The sequence below is a fragment of the Nelusetta ayraudi genome, unplaced genomic scaffold (genome assembly GCF_046127955.1).
Source record: "Nelusetta ayraudi isolate G7.1 ecotype Tasmania unplaced genomic scaffold, CSIRO-AGI_Nayr_v1 ptg000006l, whole genome shotgun sequence".
Classification (NCBI taxonomy): domain Eukaryota; kingdom Metazoa; phylum Chordata; class Actinopteri; order Tetraodontiformes; family Monacanthidae; genus Nelusetta; species Nelusetta ayraudi.
Genome location: NW_027466056.1, coordinates 982,252 through 1,006,461, shown reverse-complemented (window position 1 = coordinate 1,006,461; position 24,210 = coordinate 982,252). Strand labels below are relative to the sequence as shown.

The 24,210-nt window shown below is 48.4% G+C and overlaps 2 protein-coding genes across 3 annotated transcripts; both read left to right on the top strand.

Moving 5' to 3' along the window:
- The first annotated feature begins 111 nt into the window (after positions 1-111).
- LOC142879885 (hsp90 co-chaperone Cdc37-like) lies at positions 112-6,521 on the top strand. 2 transcript variants are annotated; one of them, XM_076013428.1, is made up of 8 exons: positions 112-470; positions 1,720-2,004; positions 2,611-2,716; positions 3,435-3,550; positions 4,081-4,203; positions 4,301-4,483; positions 5,451-5,522; positions 5,626-6,521. In XM_076013428.1, exons 1-8 carry the CDS (start codon positions 336-338, stop codon positions 5,740-5,742), a joined length of 1,137 nt encoding a protein of 378 aa, XP_075869543.1. In that variant the 5' UTR covers positions 112-335; the 3' UTR covers positions 5,743-6,521. The 2 variants fall into 2 exon arrangements, with proteins under 2 accessions (XP_075869543.1, XP_075869553.1); XM_076013438.1 differs by having other exon boundaries at positions 331-516.
- Positions 6,522-10,410: 3,889 nt separating this feature from the next.
- On the top strand, positions 10,411-22,854 carry LOC142879786 (3',5'-cyclic-AMP phosphodiesterase 4C-like). Its single transcript, XM_076013266.1, has 17 exons — positions 10,411-10,690; positions 13,422-13,553; positions 14,596-14,723; positions 14,826-15,008; positions 15,127-15,166; positions 15,280-15,350; positions 15,487-15,649; positions 16,360-16,453; positions 16,616-16,773; positions 17,182-17,280; positions 17,406-17,570; positions 18,132-18,231; positions 18,358-18,512; positions 19,279-19,401; positions 20,114-20,296; positions 21,212-22,099; positions 22,301-22,854. The coding sequence occupies exons 1-17, from the start codon at positions 10,649-10,651 to the stop codon at positions 22,328-22,330; spliced, it is 2,754 nt and encodes a 917-aa protein (XP_075869381.1). The 5' UTR covers positions 10,411-10,648; the 3' UTR covers positions 22,331-22,854.
- Positions 22,855-24,210: the final 1,356 nt, after the last annotated feature.

The window sequence follows — 24,210 nt, the reverse complement described above, 5'->3', positions numbered from 1 at the left end:
TTTCAGCTCCTGTGTGAGATCATGATCTCACCCAATGCTAACGTTTCCCATAAAATAATGTTTCTTTCTCCAAAGGGGGCATGAAAGAGAAAGTGTGAGAACTCCTGCCCTGAGCCCACCCATTCCAGGGAAAAATGTCTGGTTCCGTCACTGGCCTGACCCAATCAGGAGCAAGTGGGGCCGGCTCTGTATAACCTTGCTGGTCGGATACAGCAGCTGACGCTAAAGCGATTTGAAGGGCTTGCGCTAAGAGGATTGGAAAGACGCTTTAAGGAGTCGCCGTGCCGCCTCGGCTGTGAGTGCAGCAAGACCGCAGCGGAAAGCCGGAGTGAAAGATGAGCAGCACCGGCGGCGGAAGCAGCGGCTCGGCTATCAACTACAGCGCCTGGGACCACATCGACGTGTCGGACGACGAGGACGTGACCAGCCCGTTCGTCGACACGTCCAGTCTCTTCAGAATGAGACATCGGGTCAGCAGAGACAGTAGTAGCCGTGAAGTCTGGAGTCTTTCAGCCGGTTAGTTCACCCCGTAGAAGAAGAAAACTCCCCAGCAGCCACAGTTAATTGACCGCTAAGCTAGGTGTGACACACGAATCGGCGACAGGTGTCACGGGGAATTCTTGATTCTCGATCGTTTGTTCCCTTTCCTTTTCCCTTCCGCCGTTGCTAAAATAAATTTAAAAAAATAAAAATAAAATAAAAATAGCGCTACCAGAAGCTGCCAGGTTTCCTGTGGTGGTGTCTTACCAGCCTGAAGTGAAATTTTTTTAATTTGTTATTTTTTTGTGCAAAATTTTGATCTAAAAATCAGGCAACGCATAACCACAAAGTGACATCTTTGGAGGAGCTTTAATTTTAAATGCTACATCGGAAATTTCTGAATTTGAGTTGGAGGCATCCTGGCTGGTGTACTAGCAGCCAGACATGGAATAATGGTCTGGCAGTGAGGTTCCTAAAATATTAATCTGAATCCAAGTATTGATAAAAAGCCATTCTATCTAGTTTCCCCATCCCATAGTGCTGAGTGATTACTGTATTACCTGGTCGCTGTGCGCTCAAGTCCAGCCAATACTCTGCATCAAACTGCTGTTCAGTGTCTCCACCACACTAGACCGTCGTCACATCTTAAAATGAGTTGTATCATAGACGTTTAGGAGGAAAATGCCATTATACTAATTGGTGGTGTTTCAAGTCAGTTGTATTTCCATGCACAGCTTCTGCGTTAGGTGCTGGTAGGTTAAGACAAGCAGAGTATGTAGGAAATCTGCTGCTGCGTGGCTTTCCTTTGGTTTGTTTAGAAGGAGCAGCACTCTAGATACGAATAAATCAGTGGTTTGAAAGGTCTACATACTCAACTTGAAGTATACTATGTGTCTAGATCAGTCATTTTAGCTGCCCTAGTGTAGTAAACCTTTTTTATTTAGTTGTTGTGGTATTTAATAACCTTGACAGCCAGTTATTATTGTCTCGTCCCTGTGTGTTTCGCCATGGTGCATTGAGATCTGTGTGACTTTCACACACTTTGCAGTTTAAAAATCTTTGAAGTCCCAAGACCAAAAAAATGGAAGCTGATAAATAATTTTGCTCATTACCACATGGCTTGAATGTGTGTTTCACCCCTTCTAACTCAGGCTGTGACACCCTGTGTCTGAATGCTTTTTTTTTTTTTTTTTTTTTTTAAATCCATATACCTTCCTTCACCTTGTTCTGCTGCAACAGGCCCGGCTGGAGAAAATGGCTGAATTTCAGCAGAAAGGAGACGACCTGGAGGAAAACTTTGCAGAGTGCAAGCGACTGCTAGAAGAAGCTCAGGGGCGTCTGAGAGCAGTGGAGGGGCGAGAGCAGGACGAGGAGAGCAGGTGTGAGGCTGAGAGCCTCCGAGCCGAGGTGAAGAGACTCGAGAAGGATGAGGAATCATTTGAGAAAATGATTGAGGAGCACATGCGCCAAGAAAAGAAACTGCCCTGGAATGTGGATACTATGAGTAAGGAAGGGTTCAGCAAGGTGAGCTGCAGGGCTACAGACACAGGGTCTGCATCCTTAGAAGGAAGCGGCCTCCGTCTGAAGGAATCCGGCCTAGAAGGACCGACCCAAACCCCCGCCTCCCTGGTAACCACCCTGGCCGGTCTAGCCTTGGGCGTATTTCCTGGTTGCGACACCGCCGTTCCCTCCTGCTGGCCAACCCCGGAAGTGGCGTTTTCTTAGCATCAAGCTAACCATTGGTTCGCCATCCAACGATGGCGTTGGATGTTCAAATAAGTAAAAACCCTTCGTTAAAAACTGAATATTTGATGTGAAATTTCAATACTTAAATTTCTACGTGGTGTCTTTGCCAGTAGATGGCGCTAATTTCAGCTGACTTCCCAGGATCCCAGGATGCTTTGCAGCAGCACGCAAAGCAACCTGGGATACAGAAGGAGGTGAAGGATAGTAGCGGTGCAGCCTTTGGAGCGTCCTTCGGACTTTTGGTAATTTGGACGAGCCTTCACGCAGTGCTGTGACGCAACTGGCCTTCAAATGCAGCCTTGGAAGGATGCAGACCCTGAATTGAGACACGGCCACTACTGTGTTCGGAATGGTTTCCTTATGCCATGTTCTTTTTTCCATTAGAGTTTGTTTAACATCAGACCTGACACCAGTAAGGAAACTGAGCAGGACGAAGTGGAGAAGCACCAATCCTTTGTTGAGAAATATGCAGAGGAAATCAAGCACTTTGGTATGAAACCGCATTGTTTTCGGTTTCCTGTCCTTGCTTTTGCTTTTGCTTTTCCCCCACTTGCTCTCATTTTAATCTTCTCTTCTGCTGTGCATTGCAAGTGAATAAATGTTTGCTACCTTTAATGCACAGCTTTCAGAATTGTTAAAAATTTTCATGCATCGCAAATTAATAATAATAATTATGATAATAATAATAGATTTTATTTGTAACGCACTTTACATTTGTGCTCAAATCTCAAAGTGCACGGTGACAATAAGAGCAAGACAGACTAAAAATAAACAAACAATCAACCAAACCTAACCAATGAAAACCGTCAACAAATACAATCAGGTCTTTAAGCAAGCACCGCTACCGTCTCACTGGATCTGAGTGAGAACCGTGTAGACAGAGAGGTCTGCTGAGATCTCACAGTGGGAGAAGCGCTGTCACAACAGAACTTTTTCAAATACAAACACTGATTGGAACATAGTGGTGGATTTTAGTGTGCTGGAGCTCAAAATGCACGAGAGGTTTTAAAGAGGCGTTCCCACAATTTCAGTATTGTACTTCTCATCCGTAACACATCAGAGGACATCACAATGTTTAGTTTCCATTGGGCCAAAAATGATAATTTCTTGTTTATTTTTCTAAAGACGTTTGTTACTCATCAACAGCAGATTGCACGGCCTCCTGTGCGGGTGCCAGTCAAGCTGAAAGTTGTTGTTTTGTGTCCCAGGCCTGTTGCGACGGTGGGACGACAGTCTGAAGTTCCTGTCGGACAACCCCCACCTGGTGTGCAAGGAGGCGGCCAATTGCCTGGTTGTCGTCTGCATAGACTACGACATAGAGGAAGTGAGTCAGCCAGTCAGTAGGTCATTGTCATTACTGTTGAGTCACAGCAGCCTCCCTTGCCTGGGTGCGGCAAAGGGGGTGTGGCTCCGAGCAGCAGTTTGAGTGAGGGTCTTCATCATCATTGGAGTTGTAATGCAGTGTGAATCCAAGTTAAAAGGCGATTCATTGGAAATGTAAATGGGACATTTGAAGTCGTGTGAGGTGGAGCTGCAGTTGAAAGTGGGAATTTTACAGATAAAATGTCATTTGATAATAAACATGACCCAGTGACCGGTCTGTAGTGAATTCCAGTCCTAACCCGACCTCTTCTGGTGGGGGAGCAGCAGCTTCAACACCTCAAAAGAGGGACACACTCCACAGTCACGCTGACTCATGAAAGGCCAGTTCTGGACCGACCGTTCCACACTGAGGCTTTCTGGAAGACACGAGGGAGAGCAGCGGCCAACGCAGGCATGCAGGCAGTCAGCAGGTGGTGCTGGTGGCTGCTGGGATCTGCTGAACTGCAGTGTTGTGTATTCCTCCTCTCCCAGAAACACGGCCTGATGGAGCAGGTGGCCCACCAGGCCATCGTCATGCAGTTCATACTGGACTTGGCGGCGACGCTTCAGGTGGACCCCAAAGGCTGCTTCAGACACTTCTTTGCAAAGATCAAGGTGTGTGTGTGTGTTGAGCGGAGGTCTTTTCCTCTCTTGGCTGTGTGCTCGTGTGAGAAGTAACCACGCTGAAGGAAATGGAACGGGTCTGTGCCAGACTGCAGAGCAGCCGTACCGAGAGGCGTTCGACCGTGAGCTGGAGCTGCTGAAGGAGCGGGTGCGTGCCTGTGCACACAGTCGGATGGAGAGCGCCCGCAGAGACATTGAGGAGGAGGAGAGGCTGAAGAGGCTGGGCCCTGGTGGTCTGGATCCAGTGGAGGTCTATCAGTCTCTGCCAAAGGTAAACACACACACACACTCTCACACTGACTGACTGTTCCAGGGAGACTTTCCCTAACAGCTCTTACAGTTTCTTCCTGTCCAGTGTAGTGAAGGAAGCCTGGCTGACGGCACCGACAGTCAGGCGGGCTTCCTTAAACACAAGGCTTCCGGAAAAATGGAAAAGAAAGATGGAAGCTAACTAGGAGCAAGTCCCTATACACACACTATATATGTGTTTGTGTGTGCGTGTGTATGTGTGTGTGTGTGCGAACATTGACCAACTGGATTTGTCATTTAATTAAACAATTCTATGAAGCCTTAAAAGCGATTGTTAAATTGTTAAAAACAAAAACAAAACAAAAAAATCCTGTATGTATGTATGTATGTACACACGTATATGTATATATATATATATATATATATATATGTGTGTGTGTGTGTGTATATATATATATGTATATATACATCTTTTTATTTTAACAATTTGACCACTTTTAATAGACATACATAGAATTGTTTAATGAAATGACACATCCAGTAGGTCAATGTTCACACACACACACACACACACACACACACACACACACACACACACACACACACACACACATATGTGAATAGGGACTTGGTGTATATATATATATATATATGTATATATATATACACACACACACACACACACACATATATATATATATATATATATATATATATATATATATATATATATATATGTGTGTGTGTGTGTGTGTGTGTGTGTATATATATGTATATATACATCTTTTTATTTTAACAATTTGACCACTTTTAATAGACATACATAGAATTGTTTAATGAAATGACACATCCAGTAGGTCAATGTTCACACACACACACACACACACACACACACACACATATGTGAATAGGGACTTGGTGTATATATATATATATATATATGTATATATATATACACACAACTAACTCTAACCATGTTCACCACACAGGAGCTGCAGAACAGCTTTGATGAGAAGAATGTGCAGATGCTACAGGAAGCGATGGGCCGACTGCATCCTGAGGTGCGGCTACTTTTCACACGCTGGCCTCAAACGTGTTGTTTCCTGCAAATGAAAGCAACATTCGAAGGAGCAACGTGGCATCAATCTGTCTCTCCTTTTGCAGGAAGGAAAGTACTATCTCAAACTATGTATTGACTCAGGACTCTGGGTCCCTGAATCAGATGAAGGTGATGAGGAAGAGGAAGAGGAAGATGAAGAAGATGGGCAAGAAACTGATTAGTACTTGAAAGAGGCTTGTGATCAGAAAAAAATGAGTGGATTAAAGTTCCGATAGCAACTTTAAAGAGCAGTTTGTCTCCGTAATGTTAAAGATACAATAACTACAGTGCAAAGATAGAATCGTAGAAAATGAATTCGAACCCAACTCACTTCATTTCAAAGTGTTTTCCGGTCAAACGAAATGTGCGGCTCTTCACACTGTTGTAACTTTCACTATTGCAAGTGTGAACATCCATCATCCGCGTGCGTGAAAGAGGTCAGCTCAAGTCGAAGGCGGAGTTTCTTTCCATCCGGTGAACAAGGTAGAGCACTGGAGAGCAATACACGCACCATCAACACTGCAAGAAGCTACCAGGATTTTTAATCATACGTACGTCATCACTTGGGTCAGTGGCAGCACAGAAGGAGCCTCCATGCACCGGAACGCTGGTCTGCAGCTACTGTACAGCAAATGTGACTCCACCAATTGGGCGGGGGTGGGGGGGCCCTACATCAGTTGATTTTTTTCCTGTTTTGTCTTTTTAACAGGAAGCACACACACACACACACACACACACTTTGCCCAGCCCTGTCTGTTCTAGAACATATTGTTGCTAACAGATGTAGTTATGAAATAGTTTAAGCTCCAATATGTGAGTTTTATGCATTGTTCTTTTTTCTTCTAAAACTCAGATGACCTCCACTTCCTGCTCAACTTTCATTGTGACTGAAGTGATGTTCAGTGTGGTCCAACACAGAGATAAATAAACTTTGCTTTTCTGATTCATGAACTGCTTTAGCTCCTTTTTTTGCCCACAGTAAAGTCCTGAGTTCTCTCTCTCCCTCTCTCTCTGTTTATCTCTCGACCCATCTCTGCCTCTCTCTCTCTCTCTCTCTCTCTCTCTCTCTCTCTCTCTCTCTCTCTCTCTCTCTCTCTCTCTCTCTCTCTCTCTCTCACACACACACACACAAACTCTTGCATAATTAATTGCTGGGACACTCTGCCTCATAATAATTAATTGGTGGGCTTGATTTAGTGGTCTGTGCAGGGGTTTTGAGGCAAAGCCCTTCTGTGCAATCACTTTTGTAAATAGAAAACAATAAGCCTGCGGGTATTAAATTAAATCAAGTCAAGATCTGAGCTGTAAAAACTGGTGTGCCAGTAGCAGAACACCAGCACAACTTCATTCATTCCTGGTACAACTGGTATAAAGTCTTGCTTGTGCGTGTTTTGTTTTTTGTTTTTTTAAATCAAAATTGGATAAATGCAAGAAGGAAAGCACCACTTTAGTTCAATATCGCACAATATGCGGCCACTGCTTGAATCAACCAGCAGAGAGCGTCTAACATCTGTATATTAAAGAAATACTCAGCTCTCCAGCTTTCTTAAGCCTTCTGTACATCATCGTTTTAAAATGGTCCCAGCCACTAAATCAATCAATCTGGGTTTATAAATGCACGTCCTTGGATGATTGGGAGACCAGAGATAAACACAAAACAAGGTAGAAAGTAAAAATATAGTGGTACTAGGGGTGGTGGTGGTGGAGGTGGGAGTGGTGGCAGAGGTGGTGGTAGTAGGGGGGTGGTGGTAGTAGTGATGGTGGAGGTGGAGGTGATGGTGGTGGTGGAGATGGTGTTGGGGTGGGGGTGGTGGTGATGGGGATGGTGGAGGTGGTGGTAGTAGTGATGGTGGTGGGGGTGGTGATGGTGGTGGGTGTAGTGGGGTGGTGGTGGTGGAGATGGTGTTGGGGGTGGTGTGGGTGGGGGTGATGGTGGGGGTGGTGGGGGTGATGGTAGGGGGGGGTGGGGGTAGTAGCGGGGTGGTGGTGGTGGAGGTGGAGGTGATGGTAGTGGGGTGGTGGTGGTGGGGGTGATGGTAGTGGGGTGGTGGTGGTGGGGGTGATGGTAGTGGGGTGGTGGTGGTGAGGGAGGTGGTAGTGGGGTGGTGGTGGAGGTAGTAGGGGGGTGGTGGTGGAGATGGTATTGGGGTGGTGTGGTTGGGGGTGATGGTAGTGGGGTGGTGGTGGAGGTAGTAGGGGGGTGGTGGTGGAGATGGTGTTGGGGTGGTGTGGGTGGGGGTGATGGTAGTGGGGTGGTGGTGGAGGTGGGGGCTTCTACTGATGGAGGCTGCAGGCTGTACGAGGGGATTAATGGACACAGTGCAGTGCGTCTGTGCATGAGGAGGAGGAGGAGGAGGAGTAGGGGGGGTTGGGGGTGTTGAGGGGGGGGGGGGGGTCGCTTGTCCATAGAAAACATGGTGGAGGTTGGGGTGGTGTTAGTGGTGGAGGAGGAGGCTTCACTTTGACGACTGTGGCTGAGCGAGAGACGCAGCAGAGAGGAGGAGGAGGGAGGAGAATCCAGGAGGACGCCTCTCCCTCTCTCTCTCTCTCTCTCCCTCTCTCACCCCCCTCCCTCCCTCCCTCTCGCTCTCCCTCTCTCTCTCTCTCCCTCTCTCACCCCCCTCCCTCCCTCCCTCTCGCTCTCTCTCGCTCGCTCTCTCTCTCCCTCTCTCACCCCCCCTCCCTCCCTCTCGCCCCCTCTCTCTCTCTCTCTCGCTCTCTCTCTCTCCGTGGTGACACAGTGCTAGTCTGCAGAGAGGCTGGGGGAGATGGATGGGAGGAGATAGGGGGGGAGGCGGAGCAGCACCGCCCGTCTTCCCGCTTCGTCTTCAGGCGACGAGGTGAGGCTCCGGATTCTCTCCATCGCTTCGCCTTTTTTTCTTTTTTTTTTTGTCCTTGTTGTTGCATCGCTGCGTGCTTGTGTGTGTGCGCGCTCGTGCATTCATGTGTGTGTGTGTGTGTGTGTGTGTGTGTGTGTGTGTGTGTGTGTGTGTGTGTGTGTGTGTCCACATGTGCCTCTTCTGTCTGACACCTGTCTTGCATGTGCAGATGGTTATGGACGTCCTCATGTAGGCAACCCATGGCTACGGTGCGTGTGGTGTGTGTGTGTGTGTGTGTGTGTGTGTGTGTGTGTGTGTGTGTGTGTTATGGATTTCTCTGTGGCTATTATGTAGAGAAAATTACATAGACATATATATATATATATACATATATATATATATATATATATATATATATATATATATATATATATATATATATATATGTATGTATGTGTGTGTGTGTGTGTGGATTTACTGCTTGCTTTTGTTAGCGTGCTTCATTGCTTATCAAAATGTGACTTCCACCCTCAATGCGTGTTCGTGTGTGTGTGTGTGTGTGTGTGTGTGTGTGTGTGTGTGTGTGCGCGCGCGCGCGCGCGCGCGCGCGCGTGTGTGTCAGTGTGTCACCACACATGTTTGCTTCTCCACACAGGTGCATCAGCCGCGCCGCCGAGCCTGCTTCTCCGCTGGGGTGCGGGTGCGTTCCTGCAGACCCCCGCTGCTAACAGCGGGCCGACCAGCGGACTGTCGACCACAGCGCCGCCACCAGTTCTCCCAGTCCGCCCCGTCCCACGGAATTAGGTCACCTCGGACCGCTCAAAGTAATTACATAACGTCGCCGATATTCTCCTGTCGTTCCGCGACCTTAGAATTGGCGGCGCCGCGGCCACAGCTGCGCGGTCGGTGCCACGCTGCCGTGCGTGTGGATGATGTTTGGGTGGCGAGTAGTCGTTTGTGTGTTTTGTTTGTGTGTTGTAGTCAAGACTGCACCAACCCACACCAAGACACCATCAAGACTTTGTATAGCAGAAGGAAAAATAACAACAAAACGAAAAAAAAAAGAAAAAGAAAAAAAAGAATATTTTAAATATAAATTCAATATTGTTCTTAACATTTTGCTGCTCTGCCAACTATTTTGAAGCATTTTCCAAAAAAAACCAAAAAAAAACTTTGCTTCATAGAAATCTAAAAATAATAAAAATCAATGAGCTAGGAATAAGAGGTCAGGGTGCAACAAGGCAGCAGCTGGATTCTTTTCTGTTATTATCGTGTTATTACAGTGTGGGCTGAGTCTCCACTGGTCTGGATCAATAATCCCCAGTCTGACCAGTCTGAGACCCAGACCCAGACCCAGACCCAGACCAACCTCCAGGACTACACCGCTAGTTTACAGCCAGATGTCATGAATGGGAATTGAGATGTTTTCATGATTTCATAAAATCATCCCCGACGGTTGAAAAATATCGACGGTAAAGCTAGCTCACTGTTTTCCTGAGCGAGGGTGCTCGATCTCACTGCCGATCTCGCTACCTCGCAGGGACCCAGCTGGGACCAGGTCGCACCGAGAGCTTGGCGGACGACGGGCCCCTCAACGAGTCAAGCGTGCAACTCTGAAGCCTGGATTACACTTCCCGCCTATGCAGGACACGGCTGCGGTCCGGACGACCGACCGTCACTGTAGCGGCGGGCGGCTGAACCGTTCCCACGTTTCCGAGATGGGCTCGAGGACGCTCCGAGCGGGATGAACGTTCAGAGACGCCTCCAGGGAAGGATCTGTCCGGCGTGGACGTTATGCAGCGCCAGCATCGCTCAGCCTCATCCCGACCACCGTGCAGCTGGACTCCTTCCTCCTCAGACGCTGCACCATCGAGTGAAACCGCTCTTTCTGGCCTTCTTTTCCTCCTCCCTCTGTCTGACACGTGAGCAGACAACACGTGGAAAGCAAAGGTTACCCGCCTCGGGTTGAGCCCCGGAGCTGCCGAGGCGCACCTGAGCGCACCGCTAGCGGCATTAGCGGCGTTAGTGGCGGGACTTTAAACCTGTGGAGCGCCGTGGACGGTCGGCCCCCAACGCGCGCGGCTCAGCTGACGGACCGACCGAGTCGGCGCCAAATGGGGGGCCGGGCGTGACCCGGTCCGACACCGGTTTGACCTTGCAGTGACCTTTGACCTCTCCGGTCAAGCAGGTGGAGGTCCTGGCTCTCCACCTGCTCTGCTGCCTGGGTTCCGGAACGCTCCGCCCTGGGGCCCAGAACGAGCCAATCAGGATGAAGAAGAGCCGCAGTGTGCTGTCTGTGACTGGAGAGGAGGTGAGAAGGACGAAAAGCGGCCCACTGTGACACCATGGCAGCGACACCGTGCATGTGCCCGTGTGTGTGTGTGTGTGTGTGTGTGTGTGTGTGTGTGTGTGTGTGTGTGTGTGTGTGTGTGTGTGTGTGTGTGTGAGACAAACCAATGGGATGACTTTCACACACCACCGTGTTTTTTCTGTTGTCGAGCGCTGGAAGAAATCGGAGCACGTTGTCGCCAGCGCGTCGTGTGTACCTCTCACTTGAGCGGTGTTGCTTCACGGCAACGAGCCGCGGCTGAGCGGGAACTCTGCATAGAGGGGCTGCTCCCTGAAAAATGATGACATCTCAGCTGTAGGACACAATAACCACACGTTCCCCCGTAATCACGCTGCGCCAGATGCCCTCGTTTTGTCCGCACGCCTCCTTTGTGCTTTGCTGCATGGGCTGCATGTGTGTGTGTGTGTGTGTGTGTGTGTGTGTGTGTGCCCCCTGTGAATGGATGCGAGCGCCTTTTGCACATCTGGGTCTGGACAACATCAAACGCAGCATGGGAGCAACACGGCACTGTTGCCTAGCAACTACTACCATTCCCCCAGTGTTTTGTTGCTACGGTGCTGCAGTGCAGATCAGCCTCCAAGAGCTCCAGTCAGTGGAGGCCTCGTCCTGGACGCACGCACACACACACACACACACACACACACATGTATGCAGCCTGCCTTGTCTTGGCTTCATTGATGCGGTTCTGAATTGAATAGTTTGTTCACGAGTGATTCATCACAAGAGGAATTATTACATTATTATTACAAGCTGCCATCCATTTGGTCAAAGTTGAAATATTGTGAACAGTAAGTGTTACGGGCCACCGGGGGCAGTAGCGTGCTCTATATGAAAACGATACAACGTTAAGGAGTTAAGTTTTTGTTTGGTAGAGACTTGAAGCCCGCAGAGCCAGTCCTGGTCTGTTATCAACGCTGCTGGTTCTGTCCCACACAGCCCACTGGTCGTTTGCGTTGTGTTTCCACTGCGACTGTGTGTGTGTGTGTGTGTGTGTGTGTGTGTGTGTGTGCGCGCGACCAGGTAGTAACGCAGTCGTTGGACAGATCGGCCTCTTGAGTAGAAATGATAGTAACAGCAGCGGCCCCGTGCACGGTGCGTGTGTGGGGCCTCCATGTGCACTCCTGTCGCAAATGTTTGTTAGTCACCAGTTGCGTTTCCATGACATATGAGATATAGTTCTAAAAATTTCCACAAAGTTGAAAAAAAATTGCGATTTGCAGGCGGTTTTCCATTGAACGGCGCCAAGAACATCGGCCGTAGTTCTGGTCCAATCTCCCGCCATTTGAGGTGAACCGGTCACGTGACCCCCCCGTACGTCACGTGACCCCGTACGTCTGCTGACGTGTAAATTGCGAAACAATTGTTTCGATGACACTTTAGCGCCAAAAACCTTTTTTTTATTATGGCCATATTTTAGTTTTTCGCACAATTCCAGGGGCTACTGACTCGTGTCTACCTTGAACTCCATTACAACCAGTTTGATGAAATGATGGCCTGGAATGCTCTGCCATCATTATTTGAGTGCACGGAAATCAGTCAAGTTGTGCTGAACAAGTGCGGGAACAAACGTGAAATGTCGGAATAATGATAAAAAAATCCATCCCTCCATCTTCAACCTCCACTTGCTCCTGCTCTCAGGGTCCTGGGGGTCTGCTGGAGGCTCTGCCAGCTGTCAGAGGGCGGAGGCAGGGGTGGCACCCTGGACCAGTGGACACTTTAGTAGGGCCACACAGAGACGCACAACTATTCACACAAAACACACACACACACACGCACACACACACACACACACACACACACACACACACACACACCTACAGACAATGTAGAGCAGGGGTGTCAAACTCATTTTTGGTTCACGGGCCACACAGAGGAAAATCTCTTACCAAGCGGGCCGGAGCGGTAACATCGTGGTATGGTGATAATAACGTACAAATTACAACGTCCAGTTGTTGTAATTTGTTTCACTTTGTTCGTGTTCTTCCAGCACTCTGCTAATTTGCTGACAACTGACAATTTGCACTTGATCGCAACGTAACGACACCAGGAAAAGTCGCTAGATTTGTCGCTAGTCGCTTTTGACAACAACAAAAAAAGTCGCCATGGGGAGAACAGCGACTTTTTGGGGGGAGAAAGTCGCCGAGTTGGCAACACTGCCCTGCGTCAGCTTTGTCTGTTTAGACAGAGAAGTTCTGGGGCACTGAGGGCAGCCAATAGGAGACATTTAGGGGGGAATTGAGGGCAGCCAATAGGAGACGTGAGTGGATGTACTTGTGCCAATTTTCTCAGACCCAGTATTGAGTTTGTTTGCGAAGCAGAAACGATATTGCGACACCAAGTGGACACATTGAGAACAGCACTTTCTTTCATTGATAAATTGCAGTTTTTATATTTTGCAAAATCGTCTCGCGGGTCGGGAAAAAACACTCTCGCGGGCCTGATCCGGCCCACGGGCCGTATGTTTGACACCCCTGATTTAGAGTTTTCAATTCACCTGTCATCCATGTTTTTGTGGGAGGAAGCCTGGAGAACCTGGAGAGAACCCAACCCAGCAGACACAGCGAGAACACACACAGGAATCGAACCCACAACCTCCTTGCTGTGAGGCGGCAGTGCAGAACATTGCGATGTAAAAATTCCTCCGCCGTGCCAGTGACCGTGGCTCTCCCACCTCCTCCTGTCTGTGGCGCAGGGCAGGGCGGACCTAACCGGTGATGGGGAGAAGGCGGAGTCGTCTCGCTACAGCAGGTCCTACACCTCAGGTGCTACGCTGGGGGCGGAGCTGCGCAGAGGGAGGAGCAGAAGACTCTCGTCCAGTCTGCAGGTACCTGACGACAGCAGTTTGAAATCTGAGATCTGTGACTTTAAGCCAGGCGTGGGGCAAACTACGGCCCGGGGGCCATATCGCGGCCCGCTAAGCTTTGTGATCCAACCTGCCAAACTTTTTTTTTTTTTTTTTTTTAAGTGATATTATTAATGATAAATGAGTCATGAGACAGCTGTATTTCATCCATTTGTTCAGTGTTTTAAGGGTGGTTTCAATACAGAGCTGAATACCGTGGCCAAAAGGTTTTCTAACGCTCGCAGGCCTCCAGGTGAACAGCAACAGGAGCTAAAGGTGGTTTCTCCTCGTGTTTGAAGAGGCTGCAGCATTTCACTCCTTCCACATCAACGACAGGAACTCATGTCTGAATCCTCCAAGGCCAGCTGTTGGTCATTGGGCCCGAAACCGCGAGCCGTGCATGTGTATACAGTCCACCTAATCCACCTAATGCTTTGGAGGCACTGACTCAATTCTGCATTGAACTCCATTATAACCAGTCTGATGAAATAATGGCCTGGAATGCTCTGCCATCATCGTGGGTGCAGGGGAATCAGTCAGGATGTGCAGAACCAGTATGGGAACATGTTGGTGTTCCAGTTGCCAAGGTGTCATTGAAAAAGTGACTGAGGGAATTCCAAGTGTGCACACACTAACAGTGGGATGCTTTAAAGAGCCTGGAATATAAACCACGATGCTTTGTTCACTCTTTTAACTAAGTGCAATTTTAATCTTTTTTTTTATTTTTTATTTTTTTATTTTTTTAGCAATTTTAAGCTGTTCAACTTCTGTCATGATGCTTTAAAATTGTTAAAAATAAATAAATAAATAAATTTAAAAAAGTATGATTGAATTGGACATTGAAGGCAACAAGTGTCAAAGCCATCCCATAATGAGTTCAGGACATCCTGACTGATTTCCCTGTTCAATGCAAGAATCAATCAGTGACCCTAAACCGTGGAGTCTTCCTTCTCCTCCTTTGACCCTGTTGACCCTGAGAACAGCCGCTCCCAGGACTCACCCGCTAACCTCTCTGACCCGCCAGGTGCCCTGCTGGCTCCGCCCTCGGGACCGCACGCGTTCGCCGGAGGTTCTGAACAACGTGTCCCGTCCCACGACGCTGCCCCTCCGCATCCCGCCACGCATCTCCATCACGCAGGCCGACGCCGACAGGTTATTCCCGACTCGCCCTCAGTTTTGCCGCGTGTGCTTGTCCCGCTCCCAGTTCCCCCACGCACGCTGACAAACTCCTCCCTCCCCGGCCTTGCGCTCCAGCTACGAGGCGGAGAATGGCGTGTCGCCGGGTCACACCCCGCTGGGTCTGCAGAGCCCGGGCCTCACCCTGCACACCTCCTTCCCCCAGGGCCAGAGGAGGGAGTCCTTCCTCTACCGCTCCGACTCCGACTACGACATGTCGCCCAAGACGGTCTCGCGCAACTCCTCCCTTGCGAGCGAAGGGTGAGCTTGAGAGGATGGAGCGCAGCAGAGGGAGGATGGACGTGAAGAGGTGTTTCATAAAGTTCCTGCGAGGAAGAATTCATGCTTTTTTCCTTTTATCTGCCCCTATGTCTACCAGGCACACAGCAGAGGACTTCATTGTCACACCTTTTGCTCAGGTGAGTGCTTTTATATCAGTCAGGAATTCTGCCAATGCTTTTTTTCCCATTTCTGTACAAACTAAACTCAACAAGATTTTCCTGCGTCGTTCTCTTGATACTGGTTGCTCCAGGTGCTGGCCAGTCTGCGCTCAGTGCGGAGCAACTTCACCATCCTCACCAACATCTCCACACCAACAGTCAAGTCAGTATCACGGCCTGTTGACTCCTGTAGCTTGTGCGCAATTACAATATCACGAAAAGACACCTGGTGGCGTAGCAGCAGCAGCAGCAGCAGCAGCAGCAGTCTGTGCTGCTCCTACTGACACCTGTCTCCTCAGGAGGTCTCCCATGGGCGGAGTGTCCGTCAGTCCCAGGGTGTCGCTGTCCGACCAGCAGTACCAGCAGCTGGCTCTGGACACACTGGAGGAGTTGGACTGGTGCTTGGACCAGCTGGAGACCATCCAGACGCACCGTTCTGTCAGTGAAATGGCCTCCAACAAGGTGAGCGGCAAACCGGCAACCACTCAGTGGTACAAGTTCACCACCAAAGCCTTTGGCTGTTGAGGGTGATTGATTGATTGATTGATTGATTGATTGATTGATTGATTGGTTGATTGACAGAAATGTGAGCAATACCCTGTACTTACTTATTTTAAGACTACGTCTATAGTTATCATAAATGTATTTATGTTGTATTTTTTTCAGTAAAGTAAAAGGCATGTCCAACGCAGCGTTGCTCAACTGGTGGGTCGCGACCCAAAAGTAGGTTGTGGAGCTGTTTTGATCGGGTCGCAGCTTTGTTTCTCCCTTTTTTTTCTTTTTTTTTTTTTTTTAAGTATTTTAAAACAGATGTGTATTTAAATATATATATAATAAAAAGATAGAGATACAGATAGAGAGCGAGAGAGAGTATTTGGCATTTATTTTGCAGACCACACAATTCAAGTCAGTCATACAATAATTTACTTTACAAGCCATGATAGAAAGTCTGCTGGCGTTTTTACTATGTTTCTTTTTTTTTTTTATAAATTTGAGTGCTGCGGAATCAATTGGAGGTCGTGACCTCATGACATGACTCCACCAGTTGAGAAGTGCTGGTGACAAAGGCCAGTTTAGCTGCCGCAGCTCCCGCCTGCTCACTCCTGCTCTCATGTATTTGAGACTTGAAGAGAAGCAGAGGCTCTACTCAGGTGTCCCCCCTGTCTCTGCAGTTTAAGAGGATGCTGAACCGAGAGCTGTCTCACCTGTCAGAGATGAGCCGCTCCGGCAACCAGGTGTCTGAGTACATCTCCAGCACCTTCATGGGTGAGCAAGACCACACCCCAGCCTCCCCTCAACCCCACGATGTCTGGCAAATCAAAGCAATACAACTGTCACATCACCGTGTGTGTGTGTGTGTGTGTGTGTGTGTGTGTGTGTGTGTGTGTGCGTGTGTGTGTGTGCGTGTGTGCGCGCACTGGTCTACAGACAAGCAGAACGAGGTGGAAATCCCTTCCCCGACCCTCAGAGACAAACCTATGAGTCACATCAGCGGAGTGCGAAAGCTGTCCCACAGCTCCAGCCTCTCTAGCGCCTCCTTGCCTCGCTTCGGCGTCAACACGGACCACGAGGACGAGCTGGCCAAGGTTGTGGTTGTCGCCGTTGTGGTGCTCTGACTCACTCACAGGAAGTTGCTTTCCCACACCAGCCAATGCTCAGGCCAGCTGGGGTCAGAGGGAAAGATCAGCTTCTAGGATGAGGATGCACTGTGAACATGGAGTTGTGTGTTTTGTGTTTTTGCCTGCGTGTGTTTTCTTGGTTTGCATCCATCGTGTTTGACATCGCTTCTCTCTGTTTGCGCCACAATCCTCTTCTTGGACCTTGTTTGGCTGTGTTTCTGTTTGTGGATTTCCGCACCTGCAGGTGCTTTCGCCAACGAGGGAGTTGTGTTGTGTTTGGCCCTCGTTGGCCACCGTTTGTTCATTTTGGTGACGTGATGTTTTCAGCTACTGGCTGTTGACTTACTGATGTCCGCTTCCGTCGTCTGCCACCAGGAGCTGGAGGATCTGGACAAGTGGAGTTGTAACATCTTCAGAGTAGCAGAATTCTCCAACAACAGACCTCTCAGCTGCATCATGTACGCCATCTTCCAGGTAGATGTGACTGCGGCTCTTTGTGTCTCATGGAAAGTGGCTCCTGCAGCACTTGGGCGGCTATGCTGATGACGCTGTGGTTCTGCCCCTCCCCGTCCCCCTGCCCCCTCCCCCTCCCTCCACAGGAGCGAGAGCTATTGAAGACTTTTCGAATTCCAGTTGACACCTTTGTCACTTACGTGATGACCCTGGAGGACCATTACCATGGAAATGTAGCGTACCACAATAGCCTCCACGCTGCGGATGTCACACAGTCCATACACGTCCTCCTCTCCACGCCCGCTCTCGATGTACGTTGACGTGCGCACGCGGCCGTGCGGTTGCACTTCCGCACCATTTGATCGACGCCACTGAGAAACAACAGCACAGTTGAAACGTCTATGTGAAAACATAGATTTGTGACTTATTGCAACGAAGATAAAAAATGATTCTCAAAATCACCGACTAGTATCAATGCAGCGCATTTGTTGGATGCTATTTGTAACAAACTTCAGTTTTATTTTTAACTCTTGTCAATTTCAATGGTCGGATGACACAGGAAGTGATTGTAGCATTGTGTCGCTGGCAGACAGTGAGAAGCTCTGTCAGTGCTTGAAGTGAATCTGTCAAACGTGGCATTAAATTACCGCAATGATTTTTGTTTGTCTTCTGAAACAAACTCTCAAAGTCAAGCCTTAAAATGTGATGAGGTCAACTCATTATTTAAAATGGAACAATCACAAATCCTCTTTGTCCTTAACAAACAGAGGTGGTATGATTTTATTGTGATATGACAGTGACATTTGTTAATGAAACGTATCGTGTCTGATTGGGCATTAACTTATAATATGAAATCCCATCTCATCCATCAGGCTGTTTTCACTGACCTGGAGATCCTGGCAGCTCTGTTTGCTGCAGCCATCCATGATGTGGACCACCCTGGAGTTTCCAATCAGTTCCTCATCAACACCAGTGAGCAGATACACACCCACACACACACACACACACACACGCACACACAGTTGCTCGTGCCTTGACCTCGTTTCTACATCTTTACAAACACTCCTCCTCCTCTCTTGTGTCTTTGACTGTGCTCAGACTCAGAACTGGCCCTCATGTATAACGATGAGTCGGTGTTGGAGAACCACCACCTCGCTGTGGGCTTCAAGCTTCTTCACCAGGAAAACTGTGACATCTTTCAGAACCTCACAAAACGACAGCGCCAGAGTCTCCGCAAGCTCGTCATCGACATGGTGCGACGCCCGCCACATCTCACAAAACTGTTCACAAAGGCTTTAAACTTCCTCCATGGCAGGTTCTCATCCTCCACCTGCTACCGGCTTAGATGGGTTTCTTGTGGTGATTCAAGAAGATTCTCCCGCGACACCCCCACAATGTCTCGATGTTCATGTACACACCACCGCTCACCAATGTGGCTTCACTGACTCACTTCTGCATTGAACTCCACTCTAACCAGCGTCATGAGATAATTTAGGGCAGTGGTCTCCAAACTTTTTTAGCAATGGGCCACATGACGGAACTGCACCACCGGATGTGGCCCGCGGGCCGTAGTTTGGGGACCCCTGATCTAGGGGAATGCTCTGAGAACATCACTAGTGCACTAAAGTCAGTCAGGGTGTGCTGAACTCATTATGGGATGACTTTGAGAGCTGTTGCTTGGTCACACTTTAACACACTGAGTTGTGTGTTAAACCATAAAAGAGGAACAAAGCATCATGGTTTATACTTCAGGCTCTTTAACGCAGCCAGCAGTGTATCACTTGTAATGAGACGCTGGATGATGGTTTTCATTCAACACTTAAAATGTTCCCATACTTGTTCAGCACATTCTGACTGATTTCCCTGCACTCATGATGATGGCACAAACTGGTTATAATGGAGTGGAATGCAGAAGTGAGTCAGTGAGGCCAAACCTTTGATCGGTAGTGTAAATATAATTACTGTCCTGTGCAGTGTTTATTGCTTTGACTGTTTGGCTACGCTCTGTGTTGTGTGCAGGTGTTGGCCACGGACATGTCCAAGCATATGACCCTTCTGGCTGACCTGAAAACCATGGTGGAAACCAAGAAGGTGACCAGCTCTGGTGTTCTGCTCCTGGACCACTACACAGAGCGGATACAGGTATTTTGTTATGCATCAAGCAAAATGAACTGGTACACCTGTTAATGGTCCAGTGTGTACAATGTGCGTTCAAGTGTTTACTCAATAAAAGCCATTTGGTTTATACGATTAGATGATGTATATATATATATATATATATATGTATATATGTATATATATATATATATATATATATATATATATATATATATATATATATATATATATATATATATATATATTTATATACATGTCCACCTGACAGCGCGTTTTGTATTCAGGGTGAACGCTTGTGTCTTTTAAAAAAAACAATGAAGAAGAAGGTGGGCAAGGTATTCAGGTTTGTACTCGCAGGCCACCGTAGTTCAGAGTAACAAGCTCAGGAGAGGGAGGGTACGGACCATGCTCCTTCTGATTGGCTGACGTGTCTGTAAGTGATGTTCTCCAGGATCCTTCTGATTTCATGTGAGCTCCAGAGGCACCATGGAGTGTCACACTACTCCGCATGGGCTATTGGCTCATTAATGCGGAAGCCAAAAACTTTTTCGGGACATGCGCTGGGTGAGCACCTTCATTGAAATGAATGGGCCACCGTTTTGGACTCTGGGGGCCTGGCACAGGCTCCCTGAGGGACATAAGCGAGAGAGAATAATAAGCACTTGATATCGCTGTGGCTTCTCAAAAATCTACAAATACTACACACTCAACTTTTCAATGTTTTCTCCACTTTCAGGTGTTGAGGAACATGGTGCACTGTGCGGACCTGAGCAACCCCACCAAGACTCTGGTGGTGTACCAACAGTGGACGGAGAGGATCATGGAGGAGTTCTTCCGACAGGGCGACAAGGAGCGAGAGAGGGGGATGGAGATCAGCGCCATGTGTGACAAACACACTGCCTCTGTGGAGAAGAGTCAGGTGACCACCCCGTTACTCACTCTGATGCCTTCGCCAGTCCGCTTGTTGTCTGGGTGGATGAAAACAGAGAAGAGAAATGACACAACATGGCAGACGTTGAGACCAGCGCCATTGTTAATCATAAACATTTTGCAACATTTTTCAGAGTATCATCTGCTTCATTCGATGCGCGACTCAGCCAATGTAATGATATTGTCCTCTCCAATGCATCATCTGCATAGTTAATCTAAAAAAACATTTTGCTGAGTTGGAGTGGGCTTTGGTTGCGGTCAAAAATAACTATATATATTGATATTTTCGTAAAATTAATCAATACAAAATTTTGCTCTGATTAGCGATATATCGGTAAAAATATTGATATGCACATCAGTAGTTTCAAAATGTTCTGCCACATCAGAGGCACACAAACAAACAAATATGAATGATGTCAGTGTTTATTGTAAAAAAAAAGACAAAATAAGAAAACAATATTTCACATTGTACTCCATGCACTGAGGAAGTGTCGCAAGGTTGGTCCTCTTGCTGAATCATCCAACAGTGCTCCTGCAGCTTGTGGTTAAATGTGAAGGCACTAAAATAAACTGCACTTGGAGACTTCATACTGATTCTTAGTGCAACAGATTCCATCACAGATGCACAAAGCGTCCAAAAACTTTCTGCCAGCGTTTCTCAAATGGTGGGCTGCGACCCAAAAGTGGGTCGCAGAGCTGTTATGATTGGGCCATAGCTTCGCGGGCAGTTTCCCTTTAAAAAAAAAAAATTTATACAGAAGATTACTATTATCAATTACAGAAAAATGTTTGCAGGACACACAATTCAATTCAATAATTTCAATAATTTATTTACTAGACATGATGGATAATCAATGAAACATCTCATTGTCATTGTCGACTGTTGTGCTTGTATCTTGTCCAGGTGGGTTTCATCGACTACATCGTCCACCCACTGTGGGAAACGTGGGCTGACCTGGTTCACCCAGATGCTCAGGAGATGCTGGACACGCTGGAGGAGAACAGGGAGTGGAACCTGAACACCATGCCTCAGTCTCCGTCGCCTCCCCCGGACAGACACCTGCAGCACGAACGCTTCCAGTTTGAACTCACCCTGGAGGACTTGGAGCACAATAACCACAACCACGTCCACCTGAGTAACAGCAGCCAGCAGGCCATCTGCGACGGACAGGTGGCCGAGGAGAACCAGGCCGGACATTCAGAAGATGAGGAGCAGAACCACGTGGAGGAAGAGGACGAGGAGAATCACAATGGAGTCAAAGAAGAAGCGGAGGAGGATGAGAGAGAGGAGAGCGGAGGAAGAGAATTAGAAGAAGATGAGGTGGTGAAGGACGGTGTTGCGGAGGAGGAGGAAGAGGAGGATCACCAAGTTGAGGAAGACGGCCTGACGAATGAAACTGAGGAGGAAGCAAGCGGTGCAGCTGAAGGAGATCAAGAGAAAGAAAACAGCGTTGAGGGAGAAGAAGAGCAGGAGGACGGCCACGGAGAGGGAGGGCTGGAGGAAGAGGAGGGCGCAGAAAACGAGGAAGAAGGAACGGCGGAAGGAGAGGAAGGCGAAGAGGGTCAGCCAAACGACGAGGCCGGCACGGGCGAAGAGGGGGAGGAGACGGAGGTGAACGAAGACGAGGAGAAGGAAGAAGACGTCGAGCGAGAGGGGGGTGAGGACGAGGAAGGAATGGAAGATAGAGCGGACGAGGGCGAAGAGGAGGAAGACGGAGCTGGGGCTGGAGCGGAGGAAGTGGAGGAGGAGACGGGAGTGATGGAGGAAGTGGAGGAGGAAGTGGAGGAGGAAGTGGAGGAGGAGACAGGAGTGACGGAGGAAGTGGAGGAGGAAACGGGAGCGACGGAGGAAGTGGAGGAGGAAGTGGAGGAGGAGACAGGAGTGACGGAGGAAGTGGAGGAGGAGACAGGAGTGACGGAGGAAGTGGAGGAGGAAACGGGAGCGACGGAGGAAGTGGAGGAGGAAGTAGAGGAGGAAACGGGAGCGACGGAGGAAGTGGAGGAGGAAGTGGAGGAGAGTTAGGGGTGAGTATCGGGACAGGATGGGGTCGGCGATGAAGAGGAGGAGGACGGAGGAAGGAGTGCACAGATGTAGCCAGAGAGGCTTCACTCGTTTGCGGTCCGACACGGGGACAAGACGCTTCTCTTCTTCCACCGGATCCACCCATCACTCCACCTCCACCTCCACCTCCACCTCTCAGCCGTAGCTGAACACCAGTCGCTCAAACACTCCTCACACAGACCGAGCGTCAAGGTGGTGGACTGGAGCTGCAGCAGCAGCAGCAGCAGCAGCAGCAGCGTCTGCATCGAGCGGTAGTGACAGAAAAAAAGCCTGCAGTTTCCATCACAGACTCTCTTTGTACCTGCACTGCCGTCACACTGAGACTGGAAGACGATGGAGGGGGGAAAGCGTCTGATCAACCTTTCGTAGCTTCTGAAAAACTAAAAGGAAACAAAACAACAACCACAGCAGCAACAACACAGAAGTAATAATAAGTGCTACTCATCATTTCTGTTTGTGTGTCATTTGTTTGGGGGGTAAGTGGGAGGAGGGGAGAGGGGGACGGGGGGGACGGGGGGGACGGGGGGGAGGGGGGGGGGAGGGAAGGGGGGGGTCCCTGCTGAAAGACTCTCGCTCTAATAACGTCAGCTTCCAGACGTCAGAAAAGAGAGAGAGAAAAAAAATGCAAAAAAAACCAACAGAACAGAAGGCTGACTGGCTGGACGGGGTCGTTTTTCTTCTACCTACTGCAAAAAGTCTCCACGTGAAAACATAATAATCACAAGAGTCCAACCTCCTCACACACTAACCTTCACAATGCTGGATTTTCTCAATAATATCTGGACTGTTTTTGGTGGAAATACTTGTAGTCCGGGCTCAAAGCGGCCGACTGGATGTACGTGTTAATGTCGGCTCATCTCCAGAAGAAGAGGAAACGCCGCAGTGTTTGTCCCCGTTGCAACATTTTTAGGCTGCGAGTTTTGATTGGCAGGCCGACCGACGGTGGCCGAACTGTCCGTCAACCAGCCAGCACTGAGCAATGCAGCCGCTGTCCGAGCGCCACTCGTCCGTCAAGCAATGAACTGTGGGAAGCAGGCAGGCTTATTTATGGGTGTGATGGTCTTCCACAAATGGCATCCTTTTTATTTCTTTTCTCTTTTTTTTTTTTTTTTTGGTCTTTGTAAAAAATTGTATTTGGCACTTTATCTGACACCCATGTTACATAAATGTATATAGTAAACCTGTATTTTAATCTGCTGATGTCAAATAATAAATATGATGAATAAAGTCAATGGATTGGTAATTTTACACTTGCTTCTTCCTTGAATTGAACTGAAAACGGCGGCTGAGCCGCTCGGCTTTCCACTTCCTGGTTGTCGTGGCCAACGCAGGAAGCAGCTGCCACCAGCCACCCAGAGGAGAAGAAGAAGAAATAATACAGGAAGTGAACTGCACTTTCATGATAAGGGTCCAGTGTGTAATACTTGGCTTGATTTATGATTTTTATATTGGTAAAAATACGCTTCATACGCTGCCAACATGAATGAAACATGAAAAAAGTGTATAATCAAGGTCCAATAAAACCGTTCTCATGTAAAACCAAGGGTCTTGCTCCCAGTTAGCTGCCTTCCTGTACCGCCACACTTCTAAGGAAGCCTGGTGTGGACAATCTGGCTGTCCGATAGTACGTTTCATAATTAAAATGGACGCTCGTGTCTTGGGTCAAAAAAAACCAACAACAAAGACAAAGCTGGACCAGGTACCCAGGTTGGGGTGCGCGGGCCACCGTAGTTCACTGGCAAACTCAAACTCAGGAGGGGGAGAAAGAGTGAACGACACTGCAATCTGAAATGTAGCCACTTGGATGCAGTTCTCCACCTCAACTTGGGCCAGAGCTCCAA

Coding starts and splice junctions, on each gene's coding strand:
- LOC142879786 (XM_076013266.1), top strand. CDS start 10,649: ATGAAGAAGAGCCGCAGTGTGCTGTCTGTGACTGGAGAGGAG. Junction 14,724..14,825: donor ACGCAGGCCGACGCCGACAG/GTTATTCCCGAC, acceptor CTTGCGCTCCAG/CTACGAGGCGGAGAATGGCG. Junction 18,232..18,357: donor TCAGTTCCTCATCAACACCA/GTGAGCAGATAC, acceptor GACTGTGCTCAG/ACTCAGAACTGGCCCTCATG.
- LOC142879885 (XM_076013428.1), top strand. CDS start 336: ATGAGCAGCACCGGCGGCGGAAGCAGCGGCTCGGCTATCAACTACAGC. Junction 2,005..2,610: donor GTAAGGAAGGGTTCAGCAAG/GTGAGCTGCAGG, acceptor TTTTTCCATTAG/AGTTTGTTTAACATCAGACC. Junction 2,717..3,434: donor AGAGGAAATCAAGCACTTTG/GTATGAAACCGC, acceptor TTTGTGTCCCAG/GCCTGTTGCGACGGTGGGAC.